Source organism: Lupinus angustifolius, chromosome LG17 (genome assembly GCF_001865875.1).
Source record: "Lupinus angustifolius cultivar Tanjil chromosome LG17, LupAngTanjil_v1.0, whole genome shotgun sequence".
Classification (NCBI taxonomy): domain Eukaryota; kingdom Viridiplantae; phylum Streptophyta; class Magnoliopsida; order Fabales; family Fabaceae; genus Lupinus; species Lupinus angustifolius.
Window position 1 is genome coordinate 5,668,113 of NC_032025.1, and position 13,211 is coordinate 5,681,323.

At 32.7% G+C, this 13,211-nt stretch overlaps 3 protein-coding genes across 3 annotated transcripts; all 3 read right to left on the reverse strand.

Annotated features, from left to right (window-relative positions):
• LOC109330594 (protein FLOURY 1-like) lies at window positions 4,568-5,923 on the reverse strand. Its single transcript, XM_019564836.1, has one exon. It carries the CDS (start codon window positions 5,536-5,538, stop codon window positions 4,702-4,704), a length of 837 nt encoding a protein of 278 aa, XP_019420381.1. The 5' UTR covers window positions 5,539-5,923; the 3' UTR covers window positions 4,568-4,701.
• On the reverse strand, window positions 6,679-7,773 carry LOC109330812. The gene has a single exon (XM_019565089.1). The coding sequence runs from the start codon at window positions 7,639-7,641 to the stop codon at window positions 6,679-6,681; it is 963 nt and encodes a 320-aa protein (XP_019420634.1). The 5' UTR covers window positions 7,642-7,773.
• On the reverse strand, window positions 10,164-12,259 carry LOC109330813 (protein FAR1-RELATED SEQUENCE 5-like). The gene is made up of 4 exons (XM_019565090.1): window positions 11,921-12,259; window positions 11,330-11,764; window positions 10,555-11,188; window positions 10,164-10,432 (listed from the first exon to the last, which is right to left on the reverse strand). Exons 1-4 carry the CDS (start codon window positions 12,257-12,259, stop codon window positions 10,164-10,166), a joined length of 1,677 nt encoding a protein of 558 aa, XP_019420635.1.

Below are 13,211 nucleotides of genomic sequence, written 5' to 3' on the forward strand. Positions count from 1 at the left end.
ATACTTAGATTAAAATAAATTCTAAGACTAAAATAAATCCTAAGACTACCCATGAGAATAAAATCTCAATTTATTGAAAATAATAACTGAAAACTATTATAATTTCCTTCCAAGAATGTGGACTCAAAGTGACTCTCCTACTTGTAAGATTGTCCTACACAAATCATAGGTTGCCCCCTTAGTTTACATCATACTCTCCTTCTTGAAAAGAATTTGTCCTCAAATTTGAGGCATCATCACCTCCTAGATCAAAGACCACCTTTTTGAATTATTGAAACCAACTCTTCACATATTCATCATGGGTCATATCCCTAATAAGTAATTCAGCAACAACATGATAAGCTTTAATGACTTCTTTTATTGGTAAAAAATAATTTTTAGAAAATCTACTTTTCACCATAAAAGTTGAATCTTCATCATAGAGTTTTTCCTTCCGCATATAAACATCACTCATTGAAAGATATTCATTAGAGGTAATGTAAAAACAAACATCTCTTAAAGGTGGAGGATCAGGTGATTTCTCCTAGGAAAAGAATTCACAAATTTCATGAAAAAATTGCTTAATAAAGATTGACAGAGGACCTCTATTAGAGAGGTTAGTAAATAAAAATTGTCCACAATGTGGTAGGTTCAAAACTTGTTTTGAAATCAAAACATTATCAACCTCACTTTTTTTTTTGTAAAAAAAACTTCTTTGCTCTCTCCATCACCCTCGTGAATTTTTTTCTCCTCCTCAACCTTTCTCTCACTCTCATTTGCATACTTTTTTTCCACATTTATTTTTTCTTTCATTTCAAACTCATTCTCTTCACTTTTATTTTCACATCTTTTTTCACACTCTCTTTCTTTTTCATTTTCCTTCTCTTTTCTCCCATCCTCCATTTTTTTCTCAATCTCTTTTGATCCTCATTTACTTGCTTAGGAGATAATGGAGACAAAACCACCTTTCGGTTCTTGTGTGAAAATGTGAACTTGTTTGAAAAACAATCATGTGTGGTTCTTTTATCAAATTGCCAAGGGCGGCCCAAAAGTATATGTTGGCCTCCATATGAGCAACATCACAAAGAATCACATCTGCATACTTCCCTATAGAAAAGGGAACTTCAACTTGTTCATTGCAATTATTTCCCCAATCTCACTTAACCATTGAAGCTGGTAAGGAGTGAGATGTGGTCTAGTCACAAGATTTAGCTTTGAGACTAATCTTGAACTAACCATGTTGGCACAATTATCACTATCAATTATAAATGAGCATACCCTACCTTGGACCAAACATTTAGAATGAAAGATGTTGTCCCTTTGGTTGGCCTCATCTTCCATAACTTGATTTTTCGAAAGTTTCCTCACCAAGAAAGATTTACCATGCGACATGACTCAGACCTTTCAAGCAAGAAGTGACTATGATACCACTTGATGCGAACCTTCAAGGGTGGTTTGCTTTCTTTTCTGATGGCTCTTACCTGAAACTCAATTAACTCGCGGAATGTAATTTTTTTTATGAATCTTGTATTTTTGTGTCACGGTTTTATGATAATATAGGAGGAAAAGTATATGAATGTGTATGGTTTAATATAAGGCACAATAATCGATATATATTTTTGTATTTTTATTTTTATTTTTATGTTTGGATAAAAGAAAATGAATAAGAATGAAGGGGGAAGGCACCACAAGCAAAGTAACTTGATAAGCCAAGGAGGTTCGCCACAAGGAAAGATCATTGATAAGAACAAAGTTAAGGCGCCACACTAATGGTGATAAGCCTATGAACGTCACAAGGATGGATCCTTGATAAGTTCTAAGTGTAGGAGCAAAGCTCAACTAAAAGAGGAGTTAATACAAACAAAACTTAACTTAATTCATTCATGATGAAAAACATATATAAATAGAGAAATTCTGAATTGACTAAGACTAGGCCTAATTTGAAATTTGAAATCCTAATTAAAACATGTAATTAATAGAGTTTAATGACTGAATTATATTTGCACTTGGGTTGGCTGAATTCCTTGAAGTTTTTTTAGCCATGTGTTTATTTGTTTTGGGAAATTTGAATGTGTCTTGCTAAGCTGAGTTGTTGTGGACGAATTCCTCAAGGAAAATGCTTGAAAAGGAAAGTTCATAAGTGCTTGGATCTTCATGTTTTTGAATCCAAATTGGAGTGGTTGATTGCCTTTAGATACTTGTAAATCTAAATGAATGGCTAAGGATTCACACGCCCCTTTTGAATGAAAATGCTTTATTACTTGCCTTTCTTGGATGAGCCTTGAATGAGACTTGATTAGTTTCTTTTCTAGAATGATACTTGTCTTGAATGCCTTGAATTACATGTCCAACACATGTTTAAATCAAACAAGGAAGGTATTTACTCATTTAATTCCCTTCCAATCTGAATTGATCCCATAAGGCATAGTTTTGAAATGGCCTCTTATTTTAATTCACACGCCATACCAATAAGGAATATATCGATGGGCATTAATTTTCTTAAAGCCTCTTGATCTCAATAAAGTTAGAATTTGAAATAGTCATCCATTCAAATCCTTCATTTATTTGTAGGCTGATTGGATGATAGAAACTTGACTTGTTAGGTCTTCCTCCACACCAATTAGACTTGCCATTCTATTGCTAGCTCATTGCTCAATTATTATGATGTTTCTACGTGCCCTTCTAGTACCTAATTCCTTGGCCACTATTGGACCATGTTACAAGGAAATAAAATACATTTCCAACCCTTATATTACATGATTTTAATGAAACTAAATAAAATACTTAGATTAAAATAAATCCCAAGACAATCCATGAGAATAAAATCTCAATTTATTGAAAATAATAACTGAAAACTATTATAATTTCCTTCCAAGAATGTGGACTCAAAGTGACTTTCCTATTTATAAGATTGTCCTACACAAATCATAGGTTGCCCTCTTAGTTTATATGAGTAGGTATGCATGAATGGTTGGAAGTGCCAAAGTGTAACTCTTGTAGTGGAAGAGAAATTGAAAAGGGAAGAAACTTCTTGCCTCATGTTATCTCCTATAATATATGTTTTGCACCAATAAAAATATACAATGTTAATTAAATATTAATTTTTTTTTATGTTTTTATTCCATCAGTATCACAACTCAACAATGTGACATGAGGGATTCTTCCATAAAAAAATGAATTTGTTTTGAGTCCACTAAAAAATATTATACGTTTTTATTCAAATAATTAAAAACATGTAATAGTATGTATTAAATAATTATTAACCATTTGTGTAATATACTCCAAGAAAAATGGAAACAATGTAAAATATAAAATTGACAAAGCTTATAATATTTATGATGCGAAAGTGATTTCAAATGACATGATGAATCTATCTGACTTATTCTTGTTTTTTATTAGAGTGAAAATGTGTCCACTTATCCGACTGAATTAATGATAGCTCCAACTTAGGTAACAATTGACGATAAATGAGGCATTATTTGGTTGGGCAAAGTTGAAAGCATGTTAGATGCATTTTTCTCATACTTTTGGTCAGATTTATTCTATATAGAGGCATAGGAGTAAGATTTCAATCCATGTTCTTCATTTTTATCTCAAAGCTGGAACTGGAATCATGGAGAGAAATAGAAAATTAATGAGTTTTGGGAGAGAATTAAAAGGGGGTTTCATTTTTTGTATATCTCGTAAAGAACTAACCCATTTCATGTACATAATTGTATTTCATCCGACACGTATTGCTATTAGGAATTGAACTTTTGATCTTTGGATTCTCTGAGATCTTACACTACTAAATCAACAACTTTGTAGTAAAAGAGGTTTAAAGAAAAAATTAAAATTGGATTGCATTTTCAGGAGACGGCAAAATGGTGTGTTCAACTAACTATATGGGGTTTTGAGTACAAAGACCCAACCCTCTACCAAACCAAAGGAGAGACAGGAAGAGATGTCTGTCATTATTCTTACTTTTAGCAACAAGGAAAAGGAACTTCCACTAGGTGAAGAATAAAATACATAAGATATATAATTACACATCTATTAATTCAGCTCCGAGTTATATGGTATATGGTGCCAGTTCCTATACATGATATTTGATTGGACGATGTTCGTTACTTTTTACGTTAGTTTTATTATAAGACTTTCTTTAGGACGAACTTGATAGTAAAATTAGATACATAATGCATACCCTAAAGGATGATTCAACTATTAAATGTTCATTACCACCCTCATGAACCTTGGTTGAAAATACAATAATAACATAACAGAACTCACTAATTCCAGGCCAACAAGTAATGAGGCCCTTGCTATTTTAACTGCTCCATTGAAGCTCGTCAATAAATCACACAATAAGTTGAAAACATTGAGGGTAATTAATATGTCTAATGCAAATAATAATCCTTTCAATGCCAATGGTTTCAATGCAATTGATTTAACAAAATTACGAGTAAACCTTAGAGGTGATGCTAATCCAATATTATTCACTGAGTATGACAGCCTAAGGCTACAAGCATCACATCATTAAAGCTATTCACAAAGTTACACTAAGAAACCTGAAAGTTGAGTTGAGCCTAATCCATCATGGAAAGAAAAGTTAAAATCATATAGATATTAACCCTCAACATTATTATTAATTAAGATATCCATGAATACAATGTACATTCAGAAACCAAAACAGATCAGAAGAAAACTCATCTAAACATGTTTCAATATACCAAACTTGAGAACTTACAAGGTCTGTGATTCGGTTTCAGAAGAGCTAACTACTGAACCATCCCTACTAATATCAAATTCAAGTTGGTTTATTTCATCATCACTCAGATGTATCTTCAATTCCTCCCTATAAATCCCTATTTGCTCTTCCAAGTAACTCCTCTGAGACTCATGTTGTGTGATCGTCCACTCGAATGACTCAATCACTTCCTGATCATAATCCAACTTCTGCTCAGCCATTCTCTGGAACTGATTGGCTTGAATTTCCGCCGAGCTCTTCTCCCTCTGAAGGCGCAAAATCATCGCCATTGCCTCGTCAGCCGAAGAAGCAGCTGCTGTTCTTTCCTTATCAAGCTCTGCAAATGCTGTATCTGCTTTTTGCCTCTCAGTCTTCACCAATTTTCTCAGCGTCATTACGTCGAAAACCTTGTCCTCATCAACAACCTCTCTTTCACACTCATGAGTCTCATCCTTCCCTTCAAAACCCTCTTCTGAATTAACATTCTCTTTCTCCCTGGCAACACTAGAACTCATATCACTCCCAGAATTCACATTCATAGCAGAAGATTTCACTTTCAAAGCGTCCTTACACACATTTGCCAAAGGTGCAATCTTTGATCCAGAAACTTGCCAAACCCCATTTTCCAAACACAAACGAATTCTGGGTATGCCTCCAAAATCGGTTTGAAACCGTATCAAGTTCTTATAATACCAACCTAAATGCAAAACCTTTAAACAGAACAAGAACATGAGAAACAAGCCGAGACAGTTAAGGGTTGTGGAGAAACAATCGAGAAGAACATAGCCACAACCGAACTCTGTTAGAAAATTGAAAGAGGAAACGATATCCATGAAAGAGAAGAAATCAAGAGAAAACTCCTCTGACGATGAAAATGAATAGGAGTCAGAGTCTGCATCTGAGAATGAAAGGAGAAATTGAGGGAAGAAGTAATGTTAGGGTGAAAGGGAAAAATAATGAAAGATGGGAAAATTGTGAATTGATGTTATTGTTGTTGGTGTATGAGAAGAGATGAATAGAAATATGAAGGGAGTAAGAACGTTGTGTTTCATCACTGTTGTTGCATTGCATGGAATCGGAGTGAGGGAGAATGATGAAACAGAAGAATCTGGGAGATGGTGGTGAATGGAGGAGATGATGCGAAAAAATAGATGATGGTGACTTGGACCATTTCAGATCATCAAAACATCAAATTTTCATCTTCTCTCTATCTTCATTTCATAAGGTTTACATATTTATCAACTCTCTCCTATTCATCCAATTAAAAAGATATTTACTTTAAAGAAAAATTATAAAAATATTAATTTATATTTTTACATTATTTATTACAACTTAATTAAATATGAACATAAAAACATAATGATTTTCTGATATATAATTCTTTTTGCATTAAATTAGGTATATTATATCTTTTTTTAATATATGTCATTATAATTTCACCATTTCTATTTTTTGGGAGAAGAAAATAGAGATATTTTAAGCATTTTATGTGGGAACTTGACTAATATTTGATAATCATAAATTTATAACTTTTGTAGATGAATCCATCAAATTAATTAGTTTAATATTTATCTATTATTTTGTATATTGATCATGAATAACAACCTTTTATTATTGTATATTTACTGGTAACAAAAGCCTCCCCAATGAATTAAGAATAAACCGTGAAAGGAGAAGGGACGGCAATAGGGAAGATTAGAGCTAACGAAGACCTTCTGTATGAATCAATCTCTTCATCTTACTATTATTATATATATTAGGATAATTTTACAATTTAATATTTATTATATAAATCAAGTTTGAATTGCATACAAGTATAACTTATATCAAAATATATATATATATATATATATATATATATATAAATCATTTAAGACCTTATAGAAGCACAAAACTTCAAAATCATAGCTTAAAAAAACCCATAACTGAAACAAAAATCTATGACAATAACACAACTCTAATACCATGATAAATTATGCTTTCTTCAATTCTTCACTCTTATTTGCTTCTATCAATTTCTTCCCATTCTTTTTCCCATCATAGTTTTTTCCTCCATTCCTCTCAAAGTCTCTGTACTTACCAAGTTCCAAATCTCCATGGCCAATTTCTCGCCGTAGATCCTCCACTGCATTCCTCAGCATCCCATTCTCCCCTCGCAGAACCTCCAAATGCTTCTTCACCGTCAAATACACCTCCGCCACATCATCATTCACCGGAGAATCAACCCCGGCAGCCACTTTCTTCGAATCACCGCCACTCATAAGCTCCACCCCAATCTTATCCATCACCAGAAACGGACTCTTCTGAAACGCAATCCCAGGCGTCGTTTTAGAAGCACCACCGCCACTCTTGATCTCCACAGGAACCCTAACTCCCCACCGGCAATTCACCACCGCACGTTTCATCACCGGAAAACTCGTCCTCGCCGTAACTTCCGCGCCGGAGAAAAAATTCGCAATCGCGCCGGCTGCTTGAGAATCAGTTCGAAATATATTAACATTCTCGGGAGAGAACGATCCCATCACCATCGAATCACACCCTTCTTTCCCTTCGAAAATCGAGGAGCGAGACTTCTTAAACGAGAAATCCCCAAACCTAGGTTTGAAATGAAGCATAAACACAGGGCTAACGTTTCCGTTTCCGCTACGATTCTGCAAGTTGAACTCGCAACTCATTACAACGGAGCCTGAAACCGGAGAACCGAATGATCCGGTTCCCGTTTTAAGAATAAGTGAGAAGGGGTTACCGGAATCATTGGGTCTGTAAGAGAATTTGATGGAAGGTCCAGATTGAAAGAAAGTGGCGAGGTTTAGAGTGAGTTCTTTGGAGTGACCAGAAACGACGCCGGATTGGAAAGGAATGCCGAGAATGTTGAGTGGAACCTTGGCTTTCAATAGTGGCTTTTGGTCTTCACGGAATTTGAGTGAAGCTTTCATTGTTGGAAATTGAAGGTAATGATTTTGGTTTTGTTTGTTTATAAGAGTTTGGAATTGAATTTTGAAAATAGAAAGTTTGGCCGCCAAAACTCGTTTGCATTAGCCACAGTAGCAGACAGTGTGCGTTGATGTGGAAATCAGATTCTGCGAATCCGTTGGGTTAGGTCAGGCCTCATCATTGCGTTCTTATTGCCCATATATTATTTTAAGCAAATATTTCTAAAATGAGAATAGGATATATGTAGTGTAAATAAATATAATAGAAGGAATGATTGGTATATAATAGTTATATATAAATTTTATATTAATAATATATAGATAGTATATTATTATTTATATTTAATATAATTATTGACTCTTAAATAAATATAATAGAATGAATGATAGATGTATAATAGTTATATATAAATTTTATATTAATAATATATAGATATTATACTATTCTTAAATTTTTACTTTTTTCTTGAGAAAAACTTTCCTAGAGACTAATATAACACATCACTTTTAAAGACAGCAAATAGAATAATGACAACTCATAAAAATTAAATTAATTAAATTTTAATATGAAATAAATAAATAAGTATTAATTTTTAATTTCATAATCTTCTCCCCACTTATCTCTTCCTTATATGCACATTCTTTTATGCAGCAACTTAGGTTTCATCTTCTTTTCTCCTTTTCTGTTTCTTTTCTCATTTCAAATTTTCTTCTTTCTTCTTCTTCATATATTTCTTCTTCTTTTCCTTTTGCATTTCTTCCTTTTCTCATTTTTCTCTTGATCATATGTTCTTCTCTTTCTCTTTCTTCTCTTCGTATGTTCTTCTTAATTTGTGTTGGAGTATAAAAATACTAAAGTAACTTGGCTTTTGAAATGTGCAAGATGTGTTTGGTTTTATCCTTTTAGTTTGTTACAGTATAAGAAAACTAAAGTCACTTGGCTTTTCAAATGTGCACAATCTATTGATTACTTGAGTTTTTTCCATGTGTGTATTATTAATTATTAAGTTAGATTATTAAAAAATGAACACTCGAGTTCCACATTAAATATAGCATGTATGTACAAAATTGATTATGGAGATAAGAAAGAACAACACAACTGAAATGAGATTGAGGAAAAAAAGCTAATGTGAAGTTCATCAATTATGCAAGTTTAACAAAAATACAAGCAAGATAACATAGCAGAATTGGCATAATGTTATTGTAAAATGATTACAATGTTGAAATTGTAGTATTTGGTTTTCTTCCGACATCTAAATAGGTGTAGAAGTTGATCATCAATTCTTGAAACATGGTTAAATTATCATGTTTTAGAGGATATGAATGACTATCAAAATGTTAGAAAACAGAAAAGGGAAACTATGTGATGAAATAAGTAAATGAGATTAGGGATGGCAAAATAACTCGTACCCGTGGGTAAAATCCTTACGGGCACGGGCACGGGTCACAAACGGGTACCCATGGGTATTATAAATGGGTTTTTAAAAATATACATAGTACATACGGGCGGATATGGGTATTATGGTACCCATACCCGCGGGTACCCGTTATTTATATGATTAATATATTATATTTAATTAAAATAAAAAATACATTATTCTAATATTTATTACACTATATATATTTTTCCCGGTTTTTAAAAATACCCGTATTACATACGGGCGGGTATGAGTATTATGGTACCCGTACCCACGGATACCCGTTATTTATATGATTAATATATTATATTTAATTAAAATAAAAAATACATTATTCTAATATTTATTACACTATATATATTTTTTCTCTTTACTTTGTTTACATATTTTATGAGTTTGGTGGTGAAACACCCTACAAATATTATTACATGTGTAGAAACACACATGTTTTACAAAGAAAATATATACTTTTTTATTAAAGAAATGAGAACAAAAAATCACACAAATAGAAAACACCAATAAATTTAGCATTTTTGTCAAATATTCAATCAAAATGTACAAAAATAATTAAGTTTCATCTTATTTGAAACACAATAGAAGTAAAAATTTATTTATAATAGAGGAAACCCGTGGATACCCAGAAATACTCACGAATACACGCACACGGATACGGGCAGGTATGAGTATTACTCTTCTATTTTGAAACGGGTAGCGGGTAGCTACTACCCGTACCCGCCCGTGTCCGTTGCCATTCCTAAATGAGATTGATGTGCACACATTATCAATTTGTAACAACTTAAAGGAATCATCTATTTATCAATATGTATTAGGCTTTATTCTTAAATAAGCAAATTTTTATTGCTTGAACATTCAACATTAGATTAAAATACCATACAATCATTCTCAATAATATTATAAAACTAGTCTGCATTTTTTTCAAACATACTCATTCTGTCATTCTCATTACAAAACTCAAAACTACATTGACAAATATATTATATAAGAAGATGACAATAAATACATAAGTTCATTTCATAATTGTTAAATAATGCACTCTAGTATTAACATGGTTTCTACTCCCACTCTCATCTTGACTTGTCTTTTGCCTCAGAGCATGGGGTCTAATGCACTCCCACCCTCATCTTCACTTGTCTTTTGCCTCATAGCATGTCGTCTAATCGATGTTGGTCCAATATTTTGCATTCCAAATGCTAGTTGCAGAATCTGTGGACTGCAAAATGGCATTAGAGGTGGAGCCATTTGAGGCATGATAGGTGGAGCCATTTGAGGCATGATAGGCCTATATAGTGACATTGTACTTGATTGCATACTAGAGCTATTGATATAGTAATTGGTATCACAAAACTTACTTCTTTCTTTTTGTTTCTCAGTAAACAAAAATAAACATTAGACATTATACAACATTTCCAGGTAAAAAGTTATTATGTAATTTTCATTAGAATACAAGTGAGGTAAAACATATTTTATAAATTCTCACCTTTATTTTTCTTCACTATTGTGGTAGATCGTTTCCTTTTCTCGAAATGTCCTTTCTTTCGAGCAGCAGGCATTCCCTTAGTCTTTGCAAGAAGAGGATTTAGAACTACAACATGTCCATTATTTACATTTTGAGTGGAATTGATGTCATTTGTTATTGCATATGGGTTTAAATTGAGCTTAGAAAGATATTCTTGCACACGCTCAACTCCAACATCAAGTAAATTCCACATAATTTGTTGAGTTTCTTTGTGTTCTTGACTTTCCAAAACCAAATTATAAAATGATTTCATAACAACATTGCGGTAAAGAAGACTAACATCATAATCTTTCTCCATACCCCCATCCATATGCTCATAAATGGTGGACCTGGCATTTTTTGACCATCTTTTCAAGAAGTAATGGTCAGGTATTCTCAAAATACCTTTAATATTGTAAATCCTCAAAGCATGACTACAAAGAATTCCCATAAATTCAAACTTGTGACAACTACAATTAACCATGTAAATAGAAGAGTCAAATGTCACAATATGCTTCTTGTTAGGAATTTGATTAAATATGACTTCGTGATATGACAAGTTATCATATACTTTAATCTCTACAGAAGTGCTCCCCCCTGTCCCATCAAGATATTCCTTCAAAAAAAGTTTAAAGATCTTGTGAGTATATATTTTAGATGCATGTCGTAAAGTGTCGCTGCTATTTATAATTCGAGGGGGAGCACTTTGGCTACACTTGAAGTCCTTCTCAACCTCTATTTGTCGCTATTTATTTACCATTTTGTCAAATGTGTTAAAGAATTGTGTAAGACTAGTTGTTTTACCAGCAATCTCAGATAAGACACTATTTGTACTCTCACTCCGTTGAGATGACTTAATACCAGCCGAAAATATTTTCTTGCTATAAGCAGTGCTCCACTTGTGACGAATTTTATACATGTCCTCCAACCATTTATGACCATTGTGTTTACTCATCATCTCATTCCAAGTACTTTCAAATTCTTCTCCTGAATCACAACCCGACATGTACTTTTGCAACAAACTTTGGAATCTATGATCTGAATTAAGAGCACCCAAATGAGAAGGGGCATTTTTAGCTATATGCCATAAACGCAGTCGATAAGATGTATTTGGCATTACCTCTCTAATTTTTTTGGCCATGGATGCATCTTGATCTGTGAAGATTGTTTTTGGTTGTTGGTTTCCCATGCTCTGCAAAAATACTTTAAACAACCACCTAAAAGAAACTGATGTTTCATCAGCTAGCAAGGCACAACCAAACATCACATTTTGTCAATGATGATTTACACCAACAAAGGGTGCACAAATCAAATTAAATCTATCAATACGATAAGTGGTATAAAAAACCATAACATCCCTAAAACAATCATAATCAAGTTTCGATTTACCATCTCTCCAGAAGACATTAGTTAAACGAGACTCTTGGTCAAACTGGACTGAGTAGTAGAACATTGGATCTTCTGATTGTCTTTTTTGTAATTGATTCACTAAAGATTGAGCATCACTGGCTTCAATGGATTTCACCTTTTGAGTGTAGACAAAATTTTGCATATCTTTCACTCTTGAACCAGCCTTATCAAATCCACCGACCTTTTTCCCAATATAGCTCCTTGCATTTGTAACACTCATACCAACATTTACTAGTGACTTTATCACATCTCCTTTAGTAGCAGATATATTTCTCATAGAACATAACAAATGTCTTTGATGGGGCTGGGCAAACTCATGGTTGCGATCTAATACTAGTTTATAATTTTCCATTGTCCTTCTTTGCTGACATTAAATTGCACTATAGCTTAGCATCATGTTCTTGAATCTGCTCTCTCATAAGTCACTTCACCTTGAATTCACTGTTCTTAAACCCTTGTTTAGAACAATAATATTCCTTCATTCGTATATTCTTTCTATCATTATCATAAAATTGTTGCTGACATTTCCTTACACTGAAACCCATTTTGAAAGCGTATGCTTGATATAGATTGTAAGCTTCATCCATGTTATTCACAATTTGACCAACAAAAATATCTTTGGGTTCATTATCTTTTATTGGTTCAGGTTCATTATGTTCCATATTATACTTGAAGTTATAAGAAAAGAAGAAATATATGGAGAAGAAGAAAGAATAAAATTTGAAATGAGGAAGGATGAGAATAGAAACAGAAAATGAGATGAAAGGTAAGTTGCTGCATAAATGAAGGGGCAGATAAGGAAGAGATAAGCGAGGAGAAGATTATGAGATTAAAAATTAATATTTATTTTTATTTATCTATTTTATATTAAAATTTAATTAATTTAATTTTTATGAGTTGACATTATTCTATTGGCTGTCTTTAAAAGTGATGTGTTGTCTCTAGGGAAGTTTTTCTCTTTTTTCTAATCTATCTAACTATATTATTTGAAGATGGAGAGGAGCAATCCCATTTAAACCCATTAATTTCTACATTATTCATAAGAGTTCTTTACTTGGGCTGTTCTAGAAATGGAAGTTGAATTATTTTATAATATTTTTCTACTATTTAAGCTCTAGATTATTAGAATGATATAATATGGGGAAAAAGATATAATATGGAACAAAAAATATAGAAAGATATAATATAGAACAAAAGATCAAAGAATAGTGTATACATCACCAAATATC